Raw genomic sequence first — 23,223 nt, forward strand, 5'->3', positions numbered from 1 at the left:
TCAAAATCTCGTCAATTTGAGCATTAAAACCATGCTTAAACATACATATTTCTGAATGTAAATCTGATTATTTTTCTATTTCAGAAGCGACTCGATGTCTCCTGCCCTGCCCCGGAAGATGCCTCGAGTTTTTACAAGAGGTTGGGACTGGACATTTTGGCCCTGTCCTCAACTTCCGGGCAGCCTGAGGAGGTCTCAGTTTTGTTTTACTTTACACTGTAAATAAAACAAAAGAGTAAGTGTGGCCAAAATTAATTATGTTACTTTTATATTTTTGGGTTTCAAATCAAATTTATTCATCAAAAAACTTTTCGACATTAAACATTGAACGCTAATAATGCATTATTTTTTCTTCTTTAATAACGATTATTCATGGTATTATTCATTTGATTTTCAGACTGAGCCACCCAGAAAGCGTTCAGTGCAGCAAGCGAGCCACATAGTCCGACAGAACACTAAACCTACTCAGAGGCCCGACAGAGTAGGACAACAGTGGGTCAGTAGTACCACAGTGTTATACTAATGAATCTATAATTACTATGAAATACTGAGTATAATTTATTTATGGTCTCAAAATGTTTTATTTAAATTTCAGACTCAGTTTCAACAGAGAGATAGGCATTCTCATGCAATCAGTCAAAATTATCCTCATGGAACTGGAAATAATGGAAAGACAGAGTCTGTGAGCAATGCATCCTCCTACCGGCCGCAACATTTGCAACAAACTCGTCCATATGAGCATCATATGCATGCCAGGGCAGGTTTGGTAAATGGAAGAGCAAACGGGGCAAACCAGTATCCTCAACAAAGGCAACCAGCTCGTTCTGATTATCAGACTCATCATAGGACTGATTTAGTGAATGGTGGTGATTTCCGCCGCCATCAAGAAGTGCAACCTGCTCCTGTACATCCAGGGACTGAGTCAAGAGCCGCAGCTTCCTTCCACAGAGCTCAGCATGTGCAACCTGCTCGTCCTCAACAGAGAGTGGTTCGCAAAGAGGTAAAATATTGCTGCCATTCTAAATTTCTAATACACGTCCTAATTTTAGGAGAAAAAGATACCCTTCAAGATTTTTTTTGAATACAAAAAGTCATGTGGGATTTGATTAAAAGAAATTAAAAATTATGAATGTATATTTCCAGCCTCAGGTGAAGCCCATAAACAGATACGCTCCACCAGATTACATGACAATAATGTACCACCCGACTCCGACACTAGAGGACCTGGGGTTAACCAGATATCTGGACAGTCCTCCGTCGTCACCCAGAGCTACATCACCAGTCCGGGAGTTCACAAACATTTCAGAACAGGAGACAAAACAGACTCTCTCAGGGAACGGATTGTCCATGCCAACTTTGACAACGCAAAAACAGATGATTGGTAGATCTCAGACTGTCTCAGTCAACAACTCGGTAAGTACTGAAGTCAGTCGGCAGTTGGCTAAATCATTTTTAAATGTCATATTGGAACATTAGACTGAATAAATGAATCTACAAAGTGATGTCAAATCAGTTTTACAAACAATTCCTGAAAATAAGAAATAAAATTTATGAAATACTACTCCATAACATTAATTTTGACTTCATTTTCTATTTTAGAATAATAACTCAACAAGGAACGTCAGACCTTCAGCGCACGTCCCAAAATTTGCTCCTAAAGGCTGGGCCCCTCCTTCTGAGGCACGCAATCCCTCCCAGAGGCGTGGTCAAACAGAGAGAATGGGGGGAAGTCACGTTGCACTAACAATGACTGCTTCTTCTGTGGGTGCAAAAACTGAATCAAAATCTGTCAATCCTGCAGGACAAATGAACAGTGTTGCTGTGAACAGATCCAAGAAAGCGGCATGTGATTGGGTAAGCAAATACTATACTGTTATTTTTAGCGAACAAAAAATATTAAAGTTGGAATTTATTTTGAGCGTAATATAATTTAAAAATTTTAGCAATTTTGAGGAAATTTAAATTCTTTATTTCTAGGACAATATTTTTATTTACTAAAAGATATTTTATCGGTGTCAAAACCATCGTTAATAATGCAAAAATTACTGTAGGTTCGCAAATTTCGTGACACATTAATTTTGCGAGATGTTCTTTTGGTATACATGTATATTTATTAGCGTAATTTTCAAGAACTCTGGTTATTGTTCTATGTAATTTTTTGCATTTAATTACATGTATACGCTTAGAATTAAATTTTCGCGAGCAGACAGTTACATGTAATTATGCGAAAATGACATTCTCGCGGATAAAACATAACTATGGGCAGCAAAATAATTTCTGTAATATGGTATAAACAGAACTTATAAGTATCAACAATTCAAATACATGTATCATTATTTTCGGGAAACAGTAATTGGAAATGCAAATTGACATATACCAGTAAGGTATGTGTAATTTTCCTTTCTTTTTTACAGTCAACACTTGCTGCGCAGTATTCCACAGAAAGTTGTCAGTCTGACAGTCAGGAGACGAGACGTGACGCAGTGTATAGACGCTACAATGGTGAAGCGCGCCTCTCAAGTAATCAAGAGACGCATGACGCACAGCGTCGCCAGAACCAAAACGCATGGCGTCAAATGAATAATACGTCACAGATTCTTCCCTCCAACCAGCAGATATATGACCAGGTGAAACATGTTTAAATTTTAATTTATCTGCTTAAACATTATTTGTCATGAACATAATTTTATTTATTTTGGCTATGGCTTTATTAAGTTTCAATAAAATTTATATACAGTGTAAAAAAAAATATATTGAAACTAATGCATGGCCTAAAAGATGTTTTTATTTTTTTTAGATAATGGCTCAGGAGAAAGCTAGACAAAATGTTCATCAGCAACAGCTTGAGTCCAATGTCAAGTCTGCGCAGATTACAGGCGTCAAAATGGAGGAGTTGATTAGCTCGGAGACGAAGGTGGGTTTTTCTTTTGGTTTTATTTCAAAATGCTACTTTTCAGACAGTTTTGATCTGATTTCTGCTAAAAAATTGTAAACATGCATTTAGCCTGTACTAAGGATATTTTATTCTTTCAAGATTTGGTGGTTAAGTTAGAAAATTTCGAACATTTGTATTCCGTCTGTACAAATGTTAGGTCTAAAGAGAGCACACCAGAGTATGTGCATGATTCAAATACAAATACACGATCTGTGATATTGACTGTATCTTTTGAACGTTGGGTTTTCTTTTCTTCCATAAATTTGGATGTGAAATGAGTCTCTGCTCATAACAGACTTAAACTTCTTTTTTTTTTAATTTATGAATCAGTTATCAGTTTATGTGTCCTCTGAATAGCATTATCAGCTTAATTATCGTAGGGTTTTGTCTGTTGCAGGAAAAAGTGCTTGGAGACATGAATGATCTATTTGGTGGCATGTCGCCATTTAGCTGCTGGATGCAATCACCAACCAAAGATCCAAGATTTTCTTAGCATCTGAGCTTTGTGTCCATTTTGACAGTCACAACATGACTTTGTCAAAAGCAGTTTCCTCCTGGATTTTGAATGGAAACTTTTGCATTCTTATAGACTTTTACTACCACGTGCATTCTTAGAGACTTTTACTACCACGTGCATTCTTAGAGACTTTTACTACCACGTGCATTCTTTGAGACTTTTACTACCACGTGTATTCTTTGAGACTTTTTACTACCACGTCTTTCAAAGGAGCTGTCAGTGACATACAGGCAAATTATTTGTGATTTTATTATTAGAATTAAATAATACTTTTAATTGACATTTCGTTATTGTCTTGGACAATTTTCTCATCGTTGTCTGTGACAACCCTCTTTTTATATATTGTTTGTGACAATGATTTTTATTGAAAGCACTATGTGCTGCTTAAATAATAAATATTGCTAATTTTAAAATGTTTGAAGAGAGAAGATGGGAAAGAAGAAAAATCTCCTTGTACTAGTGATTCCTGCAAGAAATCAGGTGTCAAAATTGGCAGATCCAGACTTTTTTTCGACACAAATATTTTTTTAAAAAGTAACACGTGAAATCAGTATGATCAAAAGGTTGAAACCAATTTTCTGACATACATTTACTGACATTTTTAGAAAGTAAATAATATTGTTCAAAAAGTTTCTTACGAAATAACTTCATTGCTTCAATGGTAACAATGTTGATTAATAAACAAGAGATGTTTGTAAAACACTTATATGCCCCCCTCCCCCCAAATTGGAATTTTTCTGAGTCCAAAAGGGCATAACTCTGTCAAAAATGGTGCCATCGTACCCAAAACAGAACTTGACCAAGATTTTTATCTGATAAATCTGTATACTAAATTTCATTTCAGTATGTGCAACCTATGCAAACAAAATGAAAAGAAACTGCAAATAATTGAATTTTTTCTAAGTCTAAGGGGCATAACTATGTCAAAAATGGTGCAATCTTACCCAAAACAGAACTTGACCTAAATATCCATATGATAAATCTGTATGCTTAATTTCACATCAGTATGTGCAATGGTTGCGAAGAAAATGAACGGAAACTGCAAATGATTGGAATTTTTCAAAGTTTAAGGGGCATAACTCTGTCAAAAATGGCGCGATTTTACCCAAAACAGAACTTGGCCTAGATATCTATATGATAAATCTGTATGCTTAATTTCACATCAGTATGTGCAATGGTTGCGAAGAAAATGAACGGAAACTGCAAATAAGTGTAATTTTTCTAAGTCCAAGGGGCATAACTCTGTAAAAAATGGTGCAATCGTACCCAAAAGAGAACTTGACCTAGATTCTCATGTGTTATACCTGTATACCAAATTTCATTTCAATAAGTGCAACGGTTGTGAAGAAAATGAACGGAAACTAAGTGGACCGACAGACAGCAGCAAAGCAATATGCCCTCCCTTCTTAGAAGGGGGGCATAATTATTTTTAGATTTTCCGTTGCAAAATATTGTTTATATTGAGACTTATTCACATTTATCAGAATAAAAATAGTTTAGAGGGTCTTTTCCCCTTTTAAAGGACCTGTCATTTGCATTTTAACCTTCTTTGGAAGAAAGATAAAGTTTTGGATTAAAAATTCCAGTGCGTGCTTTTTTCTGATTTTAACATTTCATGCATCAGTACATTGTCAATTTATGGATGAATTAAGAATGCATGAGCAAAAAATGTTAATTTGAGCTTTATTCACGAAAGTGTGTATTGTTCATCTGGAATGAATGTCAGACTAAAGCAAACTGATTCTGTGCATCCCTAGATAGATGTAATCATTAATAAAATTTTGTTCAACAGAGTTTATAGCTAAACTTGCAACATATTTTGCTCCTACAACTTTAAAATTGGGATGTCAGTTCTATGGTGTACACCATAAGCTCAACTTTGATTCCTTTGTTGAGCTCAAAAGAAAACAAAAAAAAAGATGAAACTTTAAGAGTTCTTCAGAAATTTTAATTCAACATTAAATAGCTATAACAATTTAACTGCATTGACTTAAATTTGACACACGTGGACCTGGACATTAGCACCAAATTGTCAAATCAAGAAAATTACTGCTCAACATGGACATTACTAAACTCTGAATCAACAAATATCATGGATTTACAAACACAACTATCTGTTGCTGTATGCTATAATCAAAACACAACCAAGTTAAGTTATTTTCTGCATAAAGAACCAAAAGTCACATCCCATCTTTTATCACAGAAAAAGGAGATTCTTCTGGATTAATCTCAGTTTTCATGGCGTTTCCAATTTAGCATTCAATCTTTTTAAGAAAATAAATCAAAATGATTTTTTTTAAAGATACATCAAAAAGAAAAATAAATTTTCTAACATCAGACAGGTACATACATGTATTACAATGTTATTACAACAATATGTACTACATTCATGGAATGTTCATACATTATAGGACATTAATAAGGATCACAATAAATCATTACACTGACAGGTTTTTACCTATTAAGATGTCTATCTTTATGAATGCACAAGAACAAATGTTTGAAACCTTAGCACTATACACTGAAAAAACATGAACAAAACAAAGGCAGCACTGCATGTGCAAAATAAGAACACAATTCATAATTGGGGACTAGAATTTTTGAAGGAAATAAGTAAATATAAAGGCAGTGACCATTCACTGAAATCCTAAAAACACGTCTACACATGAGAAGGAAAATGGCAAAAAGAAATAAGAAAGAAAGAAAAGAAAACAGTTGTGCAAAAGCAAAGTGGACATTTGTAAAAGGAGACTTGAATCAATTATGCTGGGGGTGGGGGTGGTGTTAAAACCACACATATGCAAACAACACAGCTTTGAACTGTTCTTAATATCCTTACTTGTAATCCCCCCTCCCCTGCAAGTTCATGTTTAATGTGAATCTTTGGGAGATGGGCAGGGGGTTACAAGTAAGGATATTAAGTATCATAGTGTATAGTTTAATGACAAGCTTTTGAAAAAATTAAGAGTGGCAAAAAATAAATAATTTTAAAAAATTAGATCTTTAAAATATTTCAGTACAAGTTTTGAACCTGTTCACCAAGTGAAACAACACCTCATTTCTTTGTTAGATTATCAAGAAAAAAAAATATTTAAAATAATTCTCCACTTTCCATTTGCCAAATGCCCCTTGTGTATGCAAGATACAAAGAAACTTCATATACAACCCAGATAAACAGCTCAAATTAACCCTCTCAGATTACACCACTACCATCAACTAGCATTCCACAGACGATATAAATACTAGCGGCGAAGCAAACATCATGTCAATAATTTGTATAGTTGTAAATGTGCCTTAAGAAGAACGAAGTTCATGAAAGTTAACTTAAATTTAAATTCTTAAAAGATAATTAATCAATGTTACATTAAGCATATGTGAGTAAACTATGAACAAAATCCCTCACCGGTACCGGACAAATTCATTAGGTAATTAATGATTAGTTAATAAGTTAACATATAGACAAAACTGAATTAATTCTGATTTTCAAGAAGTGATCCTTAATATCTATTGCAACAGAAATGAAAATTTGAATTATGCTCTTCTCTTTCAAGACAAAAAAGAACATTATCAAAATTAAAGCTAATGTTTGCAAAATCAGCACCATTATTTGATCAGTGAATTAAATCAGAAATACTGGTGTTTTTACTATACTTGTACAAATACTGAATCTAATTATGACATAATTTTCATTCCGTTTTAATTAATTTGTCAGTACTATAAACATGTATGTATCAAACTCAATGTAAACCCCATCTTGAAAAACATGTTTATGTACATCTAACTCTATAAAGTGAACGTTGCTTATTACAAAGTGACAAGGAACAATTTTGATTCATCATTAACATAATTCATTCTGCTAAATTGATAATGTATGTGTTTTAAAAATACAGGAAAGAGCATTTTTCCACTGTTAACTTGAATTCATCATATTAAGCTTGCATGCTGTAACAGAGCTTTACTACACAAGGTAAAAATAAATTAATCTGTAGAACCAGATAAAATGGCAAAAATAAATTAAACTACTTTAATGCCCACAAATAAACTTGTGAAAATAAAGCCTTAACCAATCAGAGAAAGACCTATCTTTTCTGCACTGCAGAAAGGTCAATACTTGATGCCCTTTTATGCGACTTCTTTTTGGGATGTCCAGCGTTGCTTTTGTCTGGAGGTCGGCCACTGAACTGACCATTGGCTGGCTTTGAACAAGAAAATGTAGGTGCTAAAGTCTGAATGACAGGATAAACAAACATGCAATGTCCATTCTGACTTGTTTTGTTGGAGGCAGCACATTCCGAAGACGAAGATTTCTTCATCAGTTTTTGTCCATTTGCACTTGAGGGAACTGCCTTATTAGACTGTTGACCTTTGTTCGCCTCTGGGAGAGAATTTGGGCAACTAGTCTTTCTCTGTGCCAAATTGTTCACCGACTCTTTATCTTTCCAAAAGTACGACAGCAGTCCCCCAGAATTCCTCTCTGGCTTGGTGCTTGATGTCAATTCTTTGGGTATATCACTAGTAAATAACAGCCCAGCCTCACTATGACTGTCAGCACTTATGTTTTTCAAATCTTCTGGGAGATTGTGGATTTCTGTAGATTTCGAAACTTGCACTCTGTTTCTTTTCTTCTTTTTTCTTCTCTGAAAATCTCTTTGCTGTAAAGTGAAGGATTAAAAATTGAAAGAGTTTTAAATATTATGGAATTTAAAGCTACATGTATGAATATAATAAATGTAATGAAATTTTTTTTATTTAAAGCTATAAATATAACAAGCAAATTCAATATCCTTCGAAAATATGTCAACAAGTTATTGATTTAACACTACAGCAAAACTTGGTTATAACCAAGTTGCTGGGACCTTTGAAATTACCTCGCTATATCCGTAATTCGTTATAACCGTATAAGAAATTCATTTAATTTATATAGCTGGGGATCCAAAATGACTTCGCTATAACCGTGAATTCGCAATTGATGTTTTAGCTGAATCTAGATAAAAAATAATACAAAGACATTTAGATTATTTGATTTAAAAAACCCAAAATCGCTAAATATAATACACCGCTAATGTAATACATTTACAGTATTTTTAAAAATAACAGTGTGCTTACTCTATTAAAAAGTTTTCTGAGAGAGAGAGAGAGAAAGAGAGATTACAAAATGAAGATGCATGTTTTATTATGGAAGTAAAACATTTCCACATCTCTTTTACAAAAAATGCCATACCCAGTGAAGGATCACTGCTGTGTTTCTGTAGTTGTCCCTCAGACATCAGTATTTTGTTTGGTTTCCTGGCTCCCTCAGTGTAGGAATTCCGCCTTGGAACCTTGGACACATCCATACTTAGCGGCATTCCTTCAATCAGCTTCTTGACCTCCGGGGGCATGTTAACCACAGTAGATTTACCTCGCCTCAGACAAACAAGGAGAATACAGAACAGGACAAAAATCTCCACAGTTGTAAAGAAAACCTGTCTATCCAGGACCTACAAAAGATACTCAATTTATAATAAACCTTGATTCATATCTCCTCACATTTCAAAAACCTTGCAGTTTTGTCTGTAATAATACTCTCTTTATGAAATAAAAATACTTTACGTACTTTTGCAAACTACAAAAATCTATTATGAATTTTTATTTTATATCTTTGTGTACCAAATTCTTTTGATATTAACAAAATCTGCGGAAATTATGCACACTTAATATTAATGCAAGACATAGTGACAGTCTGAGAAATTTGCGCAATTTTTGACCTGCGGATTAAACGAAAATAGAGAATCTGCAGAATTTTGACCCCGTGGAAAAAAGAATGTCTACAGTATTCTTATAACAGCTGTAAGTGTACCTGTTTGTTGAGATGAAACATCTCGTCTTGGAGTCTGTACACCATGTCTGTCAGGTTATCTAAGCGGTGTTCCAGAAAATTGATCTGCACCTGTTGTTCTCTGTCCTAAAATAAATGTAAAAATGTGATACAAAAAATATTTTTTGCAATAAATATTTAATGTTTTAAAGTTTCATATTACAAGTGGAATTAGTTACGAAAATGACATCCTAGGAATTTCTTACAGGTATTTTCAAAAATGAAAAAGACCTTCAAAGATTTCAAAGCATTGAACCAGAGAAAATATTTATCACAAAAAATGGGGATATAAACATGTTATCATATCACAACAATGTGTACCCTACATGAATTTGTAGCATTTTCTCATGTGCATGAAAATAAAGATTAAGCTGTCAATTTTGGAAGTCTTTCTCATAAACACAAAAGTAAAAGCTTGACTTTTTTTCAAAATAAAAGGCATTTGAGAGAAAGTCTTATTTTCTATTGAATGAGAGATTTTTTTCATCCTTACTCTGAGCTCGGCGACCATAAGGTCTCTGGTAACATTCTCAAATTTAGCAGTCAGCAGTTTCTGCATTTCCTCTGATTGCTTCTTAAACTTCTGAGTCATCTCATCCAAAAACCTGAATTTGTGTGAAAAAATTGTCAGTTTAGATTTATAGTTAAAAGGTACACTTCATAATATTTTATAATTTTTCTTTTAAATTCTACCTATCTTAGAAATTTGCAAAAACATTATTATTTACCGTTACTATTAAAAATATTTGTAAACTTTCTGTCAGTTTACCTGCTGCTGAGAGAAACATTAGTTTCCAGAGCTTTGATCCTATTGGTCAGTCTCATTATGGCCGTTTCTCGTTTCTGCAGAGGCAGGATGGGAACCTTGACCAATCGGAGGTTTTTCTGTGGCGTGTACTCAATGTCGTCTGCTGACAGTGTATAGCTGGATTCAGTGGTCTGCTCCATTGTGTCTGGGGCAGGGGTCACTGTGGCTTGGGGATAACTGTCCTCTGTGTGCCTGTCCCCCTCCTCAGAAGTCTGGCCGCTCACTTCGGTGTCCTGAGAACTCTCTGTCTGTACAGCACTGCTGGTTGTGATGGAGGCACCATTAACCTCTGGAAGGTGCATTTTCTGCTCTGTTTTCTGAAAAATTCATTATACAATACCAATAATAATGTGAATGAAATGTAAATTAAGGAGAAATACATGGAATAAAATAACATTTATCTCAGACTTACACTTTCCTCTGTTGAAGATGGTGAGGTTGAAACTGGAACTGTGTCAGACACTGGCATTGTTGTAATGGATTCTGTCTGCTGTAGATGTGGAGTCTCAGAAAAGGAATCCGTACTAACATCAATAACAACACTGGGCTCTAGTACATTCTGACTAGATTCCACTTCTTTGTGACTAGTAGAGGACTCAGCTGTTGGTATCTCCCAAGCTACCGTGTTTTCCACAGAAACAGAAGATGTGGCTCTGACTTCTGGACTTTCTGTTTTGTCCATTGTTTTCTGAGATGTTGATAAAACAGGCGACTGATCAAATCCTTGCTGAGTTTTTGTTTCTTTTGTTTGAATTGTACTGTCTTGTACAGGAACTTCAGATTCAAGAGTAGGAACATGTGTCTCTGTTGAAATTTGAACATCAGAAGTGGGAGAGGGCGTGGGGATAAAACAAGGTGACTGACTTTCCCCTTCTCTCTCTGTTGGAGTTTCCATCACTTCAGATGTAGGGGTGGTTACCACCTCTGTGTGATCCACAACCTCCTTCTTTACCGTTACTGAGGGTGTCGCTGTTGAAGATTCAAATGTCCTTGACCTTGGTAGCAAGGTAAATTCCCCAGGCACCGAGATCCAATCTCTTTTTAATGCTCGCACATAACTACACATTGACAAAGTGGACCTCTGTCGGTGGCTAATCTTGAATCTGTGTGGAAGAATACATGACAGAAACATCTCATACAGAGTTAAGCGCTTCTTGTGATTTCCACTTTGTATTAAGGAAACCATGGGAGGCTTTAATTGTTCACTCGGCATTTGTTCATGGTCCTCCAGCTTGGTAACTATGGATACAGCAGGATCCAAAAGATCCGGTTTCATGTCATCACTTACAGTCCCTGCAAAAAAATTCAAAAATCCTCTAAGAATTAACATTATAAATGCTCCCCCTTCTCAATATCCAGAAAAAGACATACATTGTGGGAGATTTTTGTCATCATTTCTCAATAATTTTTTTTTATTCATACCCAATGTTTATCTAAATCAGTCATACCTGGAGTATCACATGGTTTTTCTAGCTCAGCAGGACAAGAGGTGATGGTGGGGGGTTTGGGGGAGGTCTCTCCTTTCCCAGTGTTCACTACATCGGCCTCAGTCTTCTCTTTTTGAACTCTGTCAATGTAGAATTTACTGCTCTAAACCAATTTCTAGTATACATTTGTATATGTACTTGTGAGTATATGTAGTTGAAATGTGCTATTAAAACTTTAATGTCATCTTAAACTGTCAAATTATGAAATATATACATGTATCACTTAATATAAGAGAACTCAGTTACAAATTACAGTCTATGCAATTTTTTTTAATTCAGCCACACAACTTACAATCTTTAGACTTATTATAAAAAGTTGCTAATGAAATCGTATGTAATGTAGGATTAATTGTAGACTAGACACAAAGTTATCTTACTCTGCCTTAGGTTCACAGGGCGCCATCTTCTCCTGTGCTGCTGCCTTGTCAACATCAGTCACGTTGTTTGAGGTGGCATTCAGAGGCATGGTATCTATACATGACATGAAATATGCACACAATTACAATCAGAGTAACTGCAAAAATTATTGTCACTCATAAATGTAAAATTAGTAAAAATTATTAACGTTGTATCTGGAAAATCTATAGGGTTGTGCACTTAAGTGATTTCACTCAAGAAGAAATTTGGAAGGGACACTTACAGGTATTTCAAATGATGGAAAATGATCATACAAATGGTAAACTTACGTATTCAAAAAAAACAACAGATTATAAACACTTTTCATTTATAAGAACTTTATTTTTCCTGTAATAACCTGAAGCAACCTGAACCAGAATTCATCAACATTTTGTATTGATAATTAAGAATAGATAGCTACATGTATTTTGGGAAAATGAGTTGTTCCTACATGTAAAAATTTTGTGATCTACAGTGACAATCCATCAATATTGACAGAATTCATTGAGAACAAGAATTGATCAAAATATGGGGTAAGTAATCTATAGTTCTCACATGAACATTTGTAAACTGGCTAGTGACATCATTACCGGCCGCCAGGAGGCGGTCGGTTATATGATATGAAAGTTTTAAGTCGCTGTGCGTTTCTGCGGAGTTAACAATTTAAATAAAAATATTTAACATTCATATCGCCGGGGAATCAACATGATCAATATTAAACAAAGATTTTCTAAATGTTTAGGAAAAAGCACAATAATCGTAATATTAAATTTCATAAATAATGGGGTAAATATTTCATCCAATCCTGATTGACAAACTCTGATATAACTGAAGTGCGGAGAAAATTAGTACGAGTGTTAGGCATAGTCTAAAACAAAGCCCGCGTTGTAAATCAACAATTTTACTTTCTCTTTTTAAAACAGGATCTGCTGTATTTATTTGAAATGAAGTGTATATTTAAACATTTCCTATGGATGTTTTTCAAAAATATGATGAAATATTGATTTCTTAAAAAGCAAAGAATATTACGACATGTTAGTCCAGGAGACTAGGATATAGGATAGAGCTCGTTTTACAATGTGCCAAACATTTTCCCGCCACATCTCAACACCAAAACAAAGAGATTGAAAGAGAAGAAATGTAGTGGTGGATCTAGAAAGAGTTGGGGGGGGGGGGGGTTAACATCCTCTAAGATAGAGTGAGGAGCCCCACATATTATATATTTGTTGCGTTTTTATTAAGGTAAAACTATAGCTGAGTTCAAACTTTAGTTTTGTACGTTTTATGTAAAGAATAAACAGCAAACTCACAAGAGTTCAAAACTGAGTGCAGAGACGCAGAGGACTATATGAACAGTCTATATTGACTATACATGTAATATTGTACATGCATTGTGCATGAAGAAAATCGGCACATGCAACGAGGATATTTTGATAAATATAAAAAAAATAAAAAAAAAAAAAAAAAGCAAATTTCAGTTTCTGAAATAATTTCAACTAGTGACATGTTTCTTGTGTGTATCTACATGTATATCTGTATAATACTTACTGTTGAGTTGTGAAATTTCTGATTTCTCCTCAACATTTAAAACTTTCTTTACCAGTTTCAATACAGTATCTGAAAGAAAGGAAATCACATGCAGAAAAGTATTACACATGTTCCTGCAAATTTTGATCAAGGTTGCAATGGTGAAACAATTTTTGCCAGATTCTCCAAAAGATCAACTTCTTTATTCTTGCCATAATTATTTTACTTTAATAAATGTACCACCCTCAATACGTAAATCATTGTTAGTATAAATTTGGTAAAATTGATTCTCAAAAATAACATTATTCTGTAAGTCAAAAAAGATGGTCAATGTCAAAAATCAAAAGGAATTATACCATCAAAATAACTGTTTTTAGGTTTTTTTCAAAAGGATTTTATTAAGAAACAACATTTCAAAAACTTACAAATGAGAAAGAAATCCTTTTTTAGCATGTTTAGGCCCAGTATTAGAGAAACTGTTAAGAGTTTTCTGAGAGCAAAAAGGTGAATTGTGTTTGATAGGATTAGTATACTATTCTTTATTAAGTTTGAAAATGTTAGAAGAGATAGAGGAGCTTTTTGACTGAGAGAACTTAACCTTACAGTTAAGCTTAACGATAGATGTGTCATTAGAGAAATGAGAGATAGAAAGAGAGAGAAAACTGTATGTTTACCACCTATTTTCATACAATAAAAAAAGGCTGTAATTAAAAGTATAAAAAATAGGGTTTTAGTTATTGAACATCAGAAGTGGATGAGGGCGTGGGGATGTCACATACATTATAATGCTAAAAAGGAAAGTTATTGTCCAATGATGTTATAATTATTACAAAATTATTTCTTTAGACAGTTTTAAACAAATAATTGATGAACTATAATTTGAAAAGATGAATATCCTCTAGTTACACCCTTTTCTTTAAATCCCATTAATAGGGTTATATGTCATATGTTGAATTTAAAAAATTACCTTTAGCACTGGAGAACAAATTCTTTGGTTGATCTGAGTCAGCTCCCTCAACACTATCAGACGCTAAAAAAATATGACCAAAAAAAATGCATTGAAGTTCATGTAAAGATTTATCTCCCTTATAAACTACTGTAAAACATGCACTTAACAAATATATAAACTGGTAGTCACAATATGGCTACCATTTTAAGTTTACTAATGGTTATACAAATGGCTAGCCTTACTGCTTTCCCCACTGTGCTCCCCCTCCTCATGTTGAGATTCCAAGTCATCATCATCATCTAACTCCACTGGTAATCCATACACCCTGAATTCACAAAAATAGGAAACACAATTACTTCATGCCAAGTTTACCAACAATGACAACCAATCATTCTTTACACAAGTTTAAACAAATGTTTTGAAGATGTATATCAAACAGGAAAGAGAATTGTTAAAAATAAATTAATAATTTGTGAAAGAAAAAATATTTACCTGAACATTGTCAGTGGACAGTAATGTTCATCCCCATAGTGAGTAAGCATTTCCACCTTTACATACTTGACATAAAAATCATTTTCCACTTTGGTTTCAAACTTGTCCAGCCCTCTGTTCTCAGTTAATGTAAACACACCTAGACGGTGATATTCTTTGGTTGGATATCTGTACAAAAAAGATTTCATAGTAATTCACAAGAACTAATTCACATAGTTTTAACTTTCTGTCAGATATTTTAATTTACACTTGAATGTTACATACCTTCAGCTGAACTCATATAACTACATAACTCTTTAATAGCCTTACCTGTCACTAACACTAACACTGATATTCTCTGGTCTTGAGGAAAAAAGTTCAAAACTACCAGCCTCAATCTCCTTGATATAGATAGGTTCACACAGTTCAATCACAAACCTAAAATAATTAAATGTAAAATATTAATGTATAATTCAATCATAATGCGTTCTAACAAAAGAATATTTTCCTCTAGACTCTAGACTAAAATCTGTGTCTTGTCCAGAATTTGGATCCACCCACCATTTTTTGCTGACAGTACAGCGGTTGATCATGTATTCATCTTTGTTGTTGGTTAAAATTCGGTCCACATTTTCTGCCTCAGGGTTGCTGGCCAGAATCTTCGCCCCACAGTCTTTTGAAGCAAAATTCACCTTCTTTACACCATTCTTTTTCTTTGGGGCCACTACTCCTTGTTCCGACATTTCAGCTAAAGAACGAGAAAAAATTACAAAAAAATATATTTGAATGCTATTTAACATTTGTATAAACATGCATAGCACAGTAAAATGTGATAGAAAATAAACAGTTCTAGAACGTTAAATAACAAAACGTATAATTTGTTTATTAATATCATTTAAAGTTTTTTTTATAAGGGAAAAAAAACTGCTGAAACAAATGCTCATCATTTAAAAAAAAAAACTACAAAGAAACATTTCATACACTGCCTACCTTTCTGTTTGTTCTTTTCCTCTTCAGCCAATGCTTTTTGTCGCCATTCAGAAAATGTTTCAAAGTCTTTTTCAGCAGCCTCATCCTTTACCTTATATAACAAAAGAAAACTCAAATAAACAAACCACAGAAAAGGAAATCATCTACTTTACAAAATGTGGAACTCTTCTGTGTTCTCCTTTTACCTCTTTGACCCCAGGTTCAGAGGTCAGAGTTACAGGTTCCCCCTGGGTGGGTGTGGAGGTTCCAGCAGGCTGCTGGGGTAGCTTCTGTTCACTCTCTGGGGGTGGGGCTGGGGTATCCTTGGTTTCTTTATTTAGAGTTTCTGTCTGAGACTCTGATTCTGGTTCTTTCACTTTTTCAGTGCCCTCCTGAGATCTGTTACACACAAATATTGGATCAGTTCATAGAAATACATGAATTACTATATAATAAGCATATTGATCTCAATCTACAATATCCTTAAATGTCTTCGTGTAAAATTTTGAATGCAATGCCTAAATGTAGCCATTGAATCCGAAATTTTTAACCCACCTGTCCTGGTTTCCATTGATTTTGTTCTCCTGTGATGTTTCCACATTCACAGGATTCTGGGATTCTTTCCCTGATGTTCCCAAATCTGTATCATCTTTGACGACTGTTCCTGTTGAATCCTCAGCTTTGTCTGTGCTTTTTTCCTCAACACTGTGAGGAAATCAAAATAAACAATTAATTTACAAAGTATATATGTATATTTTTTTTTATGTTTTTTGTTATTATTTCCATGTGTTCTAAATATATCTGCATTTTAACTTTTTGATTGAATTCAGTTTTTATCCCCCTCAACAAGTTCCATTTTAAATGGAAGGGATCATACAGGATTAAAAATATAAAAAAGTGCATTTCATGCCATATGTTTGCAAATAACGCTAAAAAATACAGAATACACAACTATCAAAACACAGATCAAGAACTGATAAAACTTACTCTTGTTGGGTCTGTGTCTGTTTTTCAGGTTCACTTTTGTGGGGAGGTTCTGTATCTGACTCAGGGTCACTCTACAAAATGTTATCAATAGTCCAAGAAATTAGAATGAAGAATCAGTCATATTGAATTCATAGAATACTTTTTCATTTCTCTTTTTTAACAGAAATCAAAACACAACCTAAAAGCACCGTTTCATTAATTTATTCATATAGGAGTGAAAAAAAAAAAAGCAAACTTAAAGAACTTTACGGTAATCAATATTTTTCAAACTTTGATTATAATTTCTTTTAACAGTATATGATCAAAGGAATACATAAGGAATATGTACGTAATGACGTCACAAACATGACGTAAATTTAATTGCCAGAAAAATGTAAACGTCTGTGTAAGCGCATGCATGTTCAGGATCAATATTTTGATATTCTGTGTAGAATGATAATATCAATGAAATATGACACACATATAAATTTTAAAGCTAAAATTGTTGTCAATTTTGAGTTTGTGAATAAAAACAGAAACTGTGAATAAACTGCTTTGAAACTATAACATGTTCTGTTAATTTATATTTTTAGAATTTATTGAATTCTAGTTTTCAAAATTTGAAAAGCAATATACCGCATATAGTTCTTTACTCTTTAAATTATTTTCTTTTAACAGTATTGCCATAAATTTAATTGCCATGAAACCTATATAAGGATTATAACCAACATGATGTATTTTTGTCCTATAAAGCAAGACCAGAAAAAAATGCCATCATGACATAACCACTGAAGGACAACTTGTACACACAGTGTCCATCATTCTGTCCTGCTCAAGGCTGTACTTTATCATTCTTCATTTGTCATGTCTAACCTAAGAGTGCTCTTTTGTCGGAACTCAAAACCTCATTAATTAGCATATACACTTTTCTTTGACCTTAAACTTTCTATGAAAAAAAAAATTCTCCACATAAAGCTAATAATCTTCACAGTCAAAATGGCAAAGAAAAGGACAAATCTGAGACAGATTTAAGAAATGAACATCACATTTGGTTGTCTATAGTTAGATATCACAAGACGAAGGAGAATTTCTAATCTTGAGTAAGTTTATTGACATGATTGCAATACAAGCCACAGCTATCAAAGGCAATCTTTTACAAATTTAATTTTTTTTTTTATTCATCTGAGCTACAATTTTCATAAAATTTCATCTTAAAAGCTACAGTAAAACACGTTTAGTACGAACACGGATATAGCGAATTCACGGATATAACGAAGTTTTTCTTGGTCCCCGGCAAAATTTTTAACAAATCTTTGTAAAATTTTACGGTTATAACGAACTCTGATATAACGAATTTACGGATATAGCGAACTGATTTCGAGTCCCGTTGAGGTTAAATATAATGAATTTTACATCTTTTATAACGAACTTTAAAAGATTTCAAAATTTGAATAATTGAACTGACTTTATTTTCTCTCAGTATTTGTATATAAAATTCAATTCATAATAAAACATTAGTTATCGAAGGTATGTTTTGTAATATTTGCTTCCCTAACATATTTAATAGTAACCCTTGAAGGAAAACATGCATATTGCGAATTCGCTATGTATGGTTATACGAATTCGTTACACAGATATAACGAATTACGGATATAGCGAATTAAATTCACAGGTCCCCGGGACTTCACTATAACCGTGTTTTACTGTATTTGCAATCATTCATAGATTTAAAGCAGCAGTAAAAGATAAAAAAAAAATTCTATTTAATTATGCCAAGGACAACACATATCTTGCATCTCCAGACTCTAAAATTGATTTTACACAAGGAAGAAATTCTGCATTGCAAGCAAGACAAGCAAACACAGCTAACTGACTTTCCAACCACGGCATGTTCATTAAATTACATGCAGACTTAATCGTGTCTGACAGTCCCACACAAACTTATAAATAATGGCCTTTACAATAGTCTACACCTGTTACTTCGCAACAGATGGTGATACCTATATAAACATGTATATTTCTGATGTTGAAATTTAACCTGAATACAGATTTTTTATTACCTGTTCATTATTGGAAGACTTATCATTTTCCTTTCCATTTATTTTTTGTTCAGCTGATAATTCATCCACTGTCTCTTGACTCTGAAAATACAAAACAAAGATAAATCTGAAGTAATTTTATATTTGAATGACTTCACAAAATGATATTCCTGCTCTCTATAAATTTGAGTAGAATGCCAGAGTCCATGTTTTGCTACATGAGAAAGTCCATACATGAATCCAAACAAAACATAAAAATAGCACTAAGTAATAAAGATTCAGGGTAAGTCTCATTAAATTTCATTGAGTGGTATAGGAGGAGTTGTGGATAGGAGATGGATGCCCCTAATACTATAGAATGACAGTGTCAATGAAAATGTTTTGCTATAGGAATCTCAAAATGCATTTCTGATCATACATAAACACAAAGTTTTACATATGGAAGGAATTTGAAAATTTTAATAAAACATTTTTCAAGACTGGAGATGTCAAATGTATCATATTCATAAACAAATATACATAGTTGTATATATCTCAATAAGTACATGCTTTGCAAAACTGGCAGACATGCAAGTGATTACCAGCGAGTGCATGTGCAGCTCTGCAGTTTATTGCATAAGGTTCAAGGACAGACTATCTCCATAATTCAGTCTGAAATATTTGTCTCTTAAGGTTGGAATTAATTTCCTTATCTTCTTCATATCTGATTACATCATCTTTTGTTTTGCATGTCTGCCCTGCATGGTTTCAGATATATATATCACAAAATGGTAACATATGGGTATTATATGATTTAGAATACATGACACATTTTGAGTCGGAAACTGCTGTATTGGGAGCAACTAATCATTTGATCTCTAGCAAAACTGACTTGATCAGATATGCAGGTCTTATAATACTAATTACTTATCAAGAATTTTTTTAACATTTATATATAAATTTATATAACCATACATTACTATTTGACAAGTGTGTGCAAAGAGAAAGGTATTTAGAGCATACATTAATCTATTGATGCATTAAAGTTTTCTCAGTAATCACACATCATTCTGCTATATTATCTATTTCTTCTAACATATCTTTCTTCACACTTCATATAAAGATGATCAATTTTCTATATGTGCATCTGTTCTATTTTTCTACTTTAAAGTATATAATCCCCTGTCATATTCCCCTGACAAGATCCTTACAGCTGTAGGAGTACCTTAAATCACCTCTCTACGTAGTTAACTGTTTATCTTTATTGGAGTGTAGAAAGGAGTGCACTGGGACAAAAGGTGATCCCAACTGATAACCCATAAAAAACAGTAGGTGGTTGTGATTTCATTCAAGATTACACTCAAAGAAACAGAGAAATCCATTCACCAACAGTGTATACCACTGACCCATACATAAAATCTGTAGTACATAGTGTCAAAATGTATGGTAGGGATATTGGATTTTATGATACATGTACTGCTATATATATGTATACCTGTGTCTGGTGTTCTGAGTTAATGGCCTGCCCCTCCCCTGGTGGTTTAGCCTCCTCCACCTTGGATCCTCCCCTACCATCAACTGTCTGGCCCCCACTGGAAAATCTGTCAATACATCAAAAGAAAGTCTTTTATTGTAATGCAAGAGTATATGTGTAGAATGGTTTGAATTCTTTTGAGAGGTGCAATGGAAGACATTATATAAACCTAAGGCCACATTTTTTTTTACTATATAAAAATTGTATAATGATGTTTAGGTAAAAATGTATAATGAAACAGTTTTCATTAAACTGTTACATTGTGTATCTAATATGTTTTAAATGAGCTTGCATGCTTGTTTTGTTTTACAAACACTGTATATATATTTGTCAAGTTGTGGTCACATGATTTTAATCCACATTTTTTTTTCAGTCTCTTATATTGTGTAGTAATATTACATGAATATACACACACATGACTAAATAATAGGCAAAATCACTTATTAATAAGTAATAATTAATACATAATAACTTAGTATATCACTGATCTTTTTTTAATTCATGCAATCTCTGATATTTTTGTAGGCCAATTCAAGTCAGATATCCTATATGAATGGGATTTAAATGACTTTCTATTCTGGTATAAATCTTGACCTACATAATTCCAATATTTACATAGTATTTACATAGTACAGGTAAACTCAGAAAGGTATGTCATTCAGACCAAAATTGTAACAGTACGGACTCGTGTGTATTGAAAAATACAAACAGCATTCACTGTGATTATATTTAAATATACAGCTGACCTTTAAATGATTTCAAGAAACAACATAACATAAATACCTAAAATAATAATTTAAGTAAGTTGGGATGGGACTCAGTGATGGGTGCAGTCCATGCATGGACACGTATTAATGTATATTTACTTTTTAAATAAATGTCAGTATGTGAAGTTTTCTTAAACTGCTATAAATTTACACTAAGTATACTCACTTAAAATTTTAATTGACAGCAATTATTAAGACTGTATGCATAAATTAAACTTATAAAATTTACAATTTCTCAAAATCTTTAGCCTAAGGTTAATGACTTATTCTGTACACAGGTGCATAGTCATCGAATGAACTTTGTAATGTAAACAGATAAAAGTATAACTATAGTTGTTAACTTGTGTCATCATAGTACACCTTGTAAACATGACTTATCATTGTGACAATTAACAAAGTACATTAGTTAGGTACTTTTCCTCTCACTGCATCTCTGTGTAAACAGATACTTTGGACCTCCGTTGACTGAACTCAACATCCATCAAATTATTATTGAATATGCCATATCAATCTTTTTATCTAATTAATAGATTATAGTTAAAGACATGAGATTATGAAGAGATAAGTCTGACCTCTGACCTATTCCTTTGAAAAAAAAAGTTACTTTGATTTTCAACTTTTTAAATAAACATACATGTATTTTCATCAATTATCAATTAATTTAAAATTTTTATCATTTAATATAAAAAAAATTGACAGGTTTGACCACTGGACAGTTTTACACTTCATTAGAATGTAAGATTCTCCATCCATAATAAAGTATTTCAAGGAAGTAGTTCTTACATATTTTCAAAGAAAAAATAATCATCATGCAAGACCAATGTTCTAGATGTTGGAGACGTGTATTGATTGTTTTTTCTTCATATCTTATACGGATATCCTTCAAACACGTTAAGGATATTATTTTTATCGATTGACTGGATTTATTCCATTTACATTTTTTTAAATTCCTGAGAGATTTTACTCATTTAGTGAGTACATGTAATAATATTAATGAGACAAGTTTCAAGCTTCTTTGCATGCATAAATTGTGGTCATGATAACTGCAACTTTCTCACATGTAATTTGTTAGCATTAAAATAGTATTTCAATTATTTCAAACTACAATTTAATATCCTAGAACAAACCTCTGTGTGATTTAAATGGGATATTATTATGCTTAAGTAAGCTTTTTTTTCTCTAAAATCAATAATGACCATAGAAATATATAGTGTTTTCTTCAGCAACTCAGGCCAGGTACATTAGACCATGTTACACGGTGTTCTCTAAATATTGATCATAAGAATGTTTCAAATCATTTGCATACATTGCTAACAATCTGATTTTCATCAATTCCCAGTGGTTCTCATGATATAAGTATTACTATGTACTGGTAGTTGGTCTTATGTGTACATAATTTTCTCTGTATGGACATTACATATGGCCCAGCATCAATCATTCATTGATCTGACGTCTTTTGATCAAGGTACAATAGGTTAATGACAAGATTTACATAGGATATGTGATATACTGATATATTACATGTTTTGCAATCTGCATCATTATATTTTATGTACATCAGACAGAAAATGTTCCATTTAACGATCTATTTTTTAAATAACTTTGTATCAAATCTTATTCTGCTGCTTGTCTTTATAGTTTCATTGAAAGACCTTTATGCCATAAAAGGAAGAAAAATCAATATATACTTCTTTTATACACAAATTTCATCACCTACATCATTTCGACATTTGAATTTGTTTCATGTTTAGTGAAAGTTTAAGCGATTAGGCAGAGCTTTGAAATATAAAAACACTTACCCTAACAACAGATTAAATATCACCAACTGAATTAATCTGTCTGACTTCAACATGTTCTTTAGATCAACTCATTACATCTCTTTCACATTTCTACAGCTCTGATGACCGACTTTCCCCATTCTGTGTTGACTGTGGATAGCTCAACTTCCGGCGACGTGTATCAATATAATACGCATGCGTTTGGAAAACCCCCTTCCAAGGGTTAATCGGTCAGTGTATTTAT

The 23,223-nt window shown here is 33.1% G+C and overlaps 2 protein-coding genes and 1 long non-coding RNA gene across 3 annotated transcripts; 2 read left to right on the forward strand and 1 right to left on the reverse strand.

The window, feature by feature from the left end:
* Window positions 1–116: 116 nt before the first annotated feature.
* On the forward strand, window positions 117–994 carry LOC134264760 (uncharacterized). Its single transcript, XR_009991611.1, has 3 exons — window positions 117–235; window positions 398–496; window positions 596–994. It is a non-coding gene; the product is annotated as an uncharacterized LOC134264760 (long non-coding RNA).
* A 131-nt stretch (window positions 995–1,125) lies between these two features.
* On the forward strand, window positions 1,126–3,817 carry LOC134264779 (uncharacterized). The gene is made up of 5 exons (XM_062747063.1): window positions 1,126–1,413; window positions 1,600–1,854; window positions 2,415–2,627; window positions 2,798–2,914; window positions 3,333–3,817. Exons 1-5 carry the CDS (start codon window positions 1,126–1,128, stop codon window positions 3,426–3,428), a joined length of 969 nt encoding a protein of 322 aa, XP_062603047.1. The 3' UTR covers window positions 3,429–3,817.
* A 1,561-nt stretch (window positions 3,818–5,378) lies between these two features.
* Window positions 5,379–23,133, reverse strand: LOC134264772 (SUN domain-containing ossification factor-like). Its single transcript, XM_062747054.1, has 21 exons — window positions 23,001–23,133; window positions 20,396–20,501; window positions 18,943–19,023; window positions 16,904–16,974; window positions 16,472–16,621; window positions 16,123–16,315; window positions 15,938–16,028; window positions 15,509–15,695; window positions 15,278–15,385; window positions 14,969–15,136; window positions 14,719–14,801; window positions 14,495–14,557; window positions 13,549–13,617; window positions 11,982–12,075; window positions 11,566–11,684; window positions 10,530–11,410; window positions 10,079–10,434; window positions 9,803–9,914; window positions 9,292–9,396; window positions 8,610–8,932; window positions 5,379–8,111 (listed from the first exon to the last, which is right to left on the reverse strand). Exons 1-21 carry the CDS (start codon window positions 23,051–23,053, stop codon window positions 7,532–7,534), a joined length of 3,993 nt encoding a protein of 1,330 aa, XP_062603038.1. The 5' UTR covers window positions 23,054–23,133; the 3' UTR covers window positions 5,379–7,531.
* Between the last annotated feature and the right edge of the window lie 90 nt (window positions 23,134–23,223).

This window comes from Saccostrea cucullata, unplaced genomic scaffold, assembly GCF_032062105.1.
Source record: "Saccostrea cucullata isolate Sc308-1 unplaced genomic scaffold, CSIRO_AGI_Scuc_v1 ctg613, whole genome shotgun sequence".
Taxonomy (NCBI): Eukaryota; Metazoa; Mollusca; class Bivalvia; order Ostreida; family Ostreidae; genus Saccostrea; species Saccostrea cuccullata.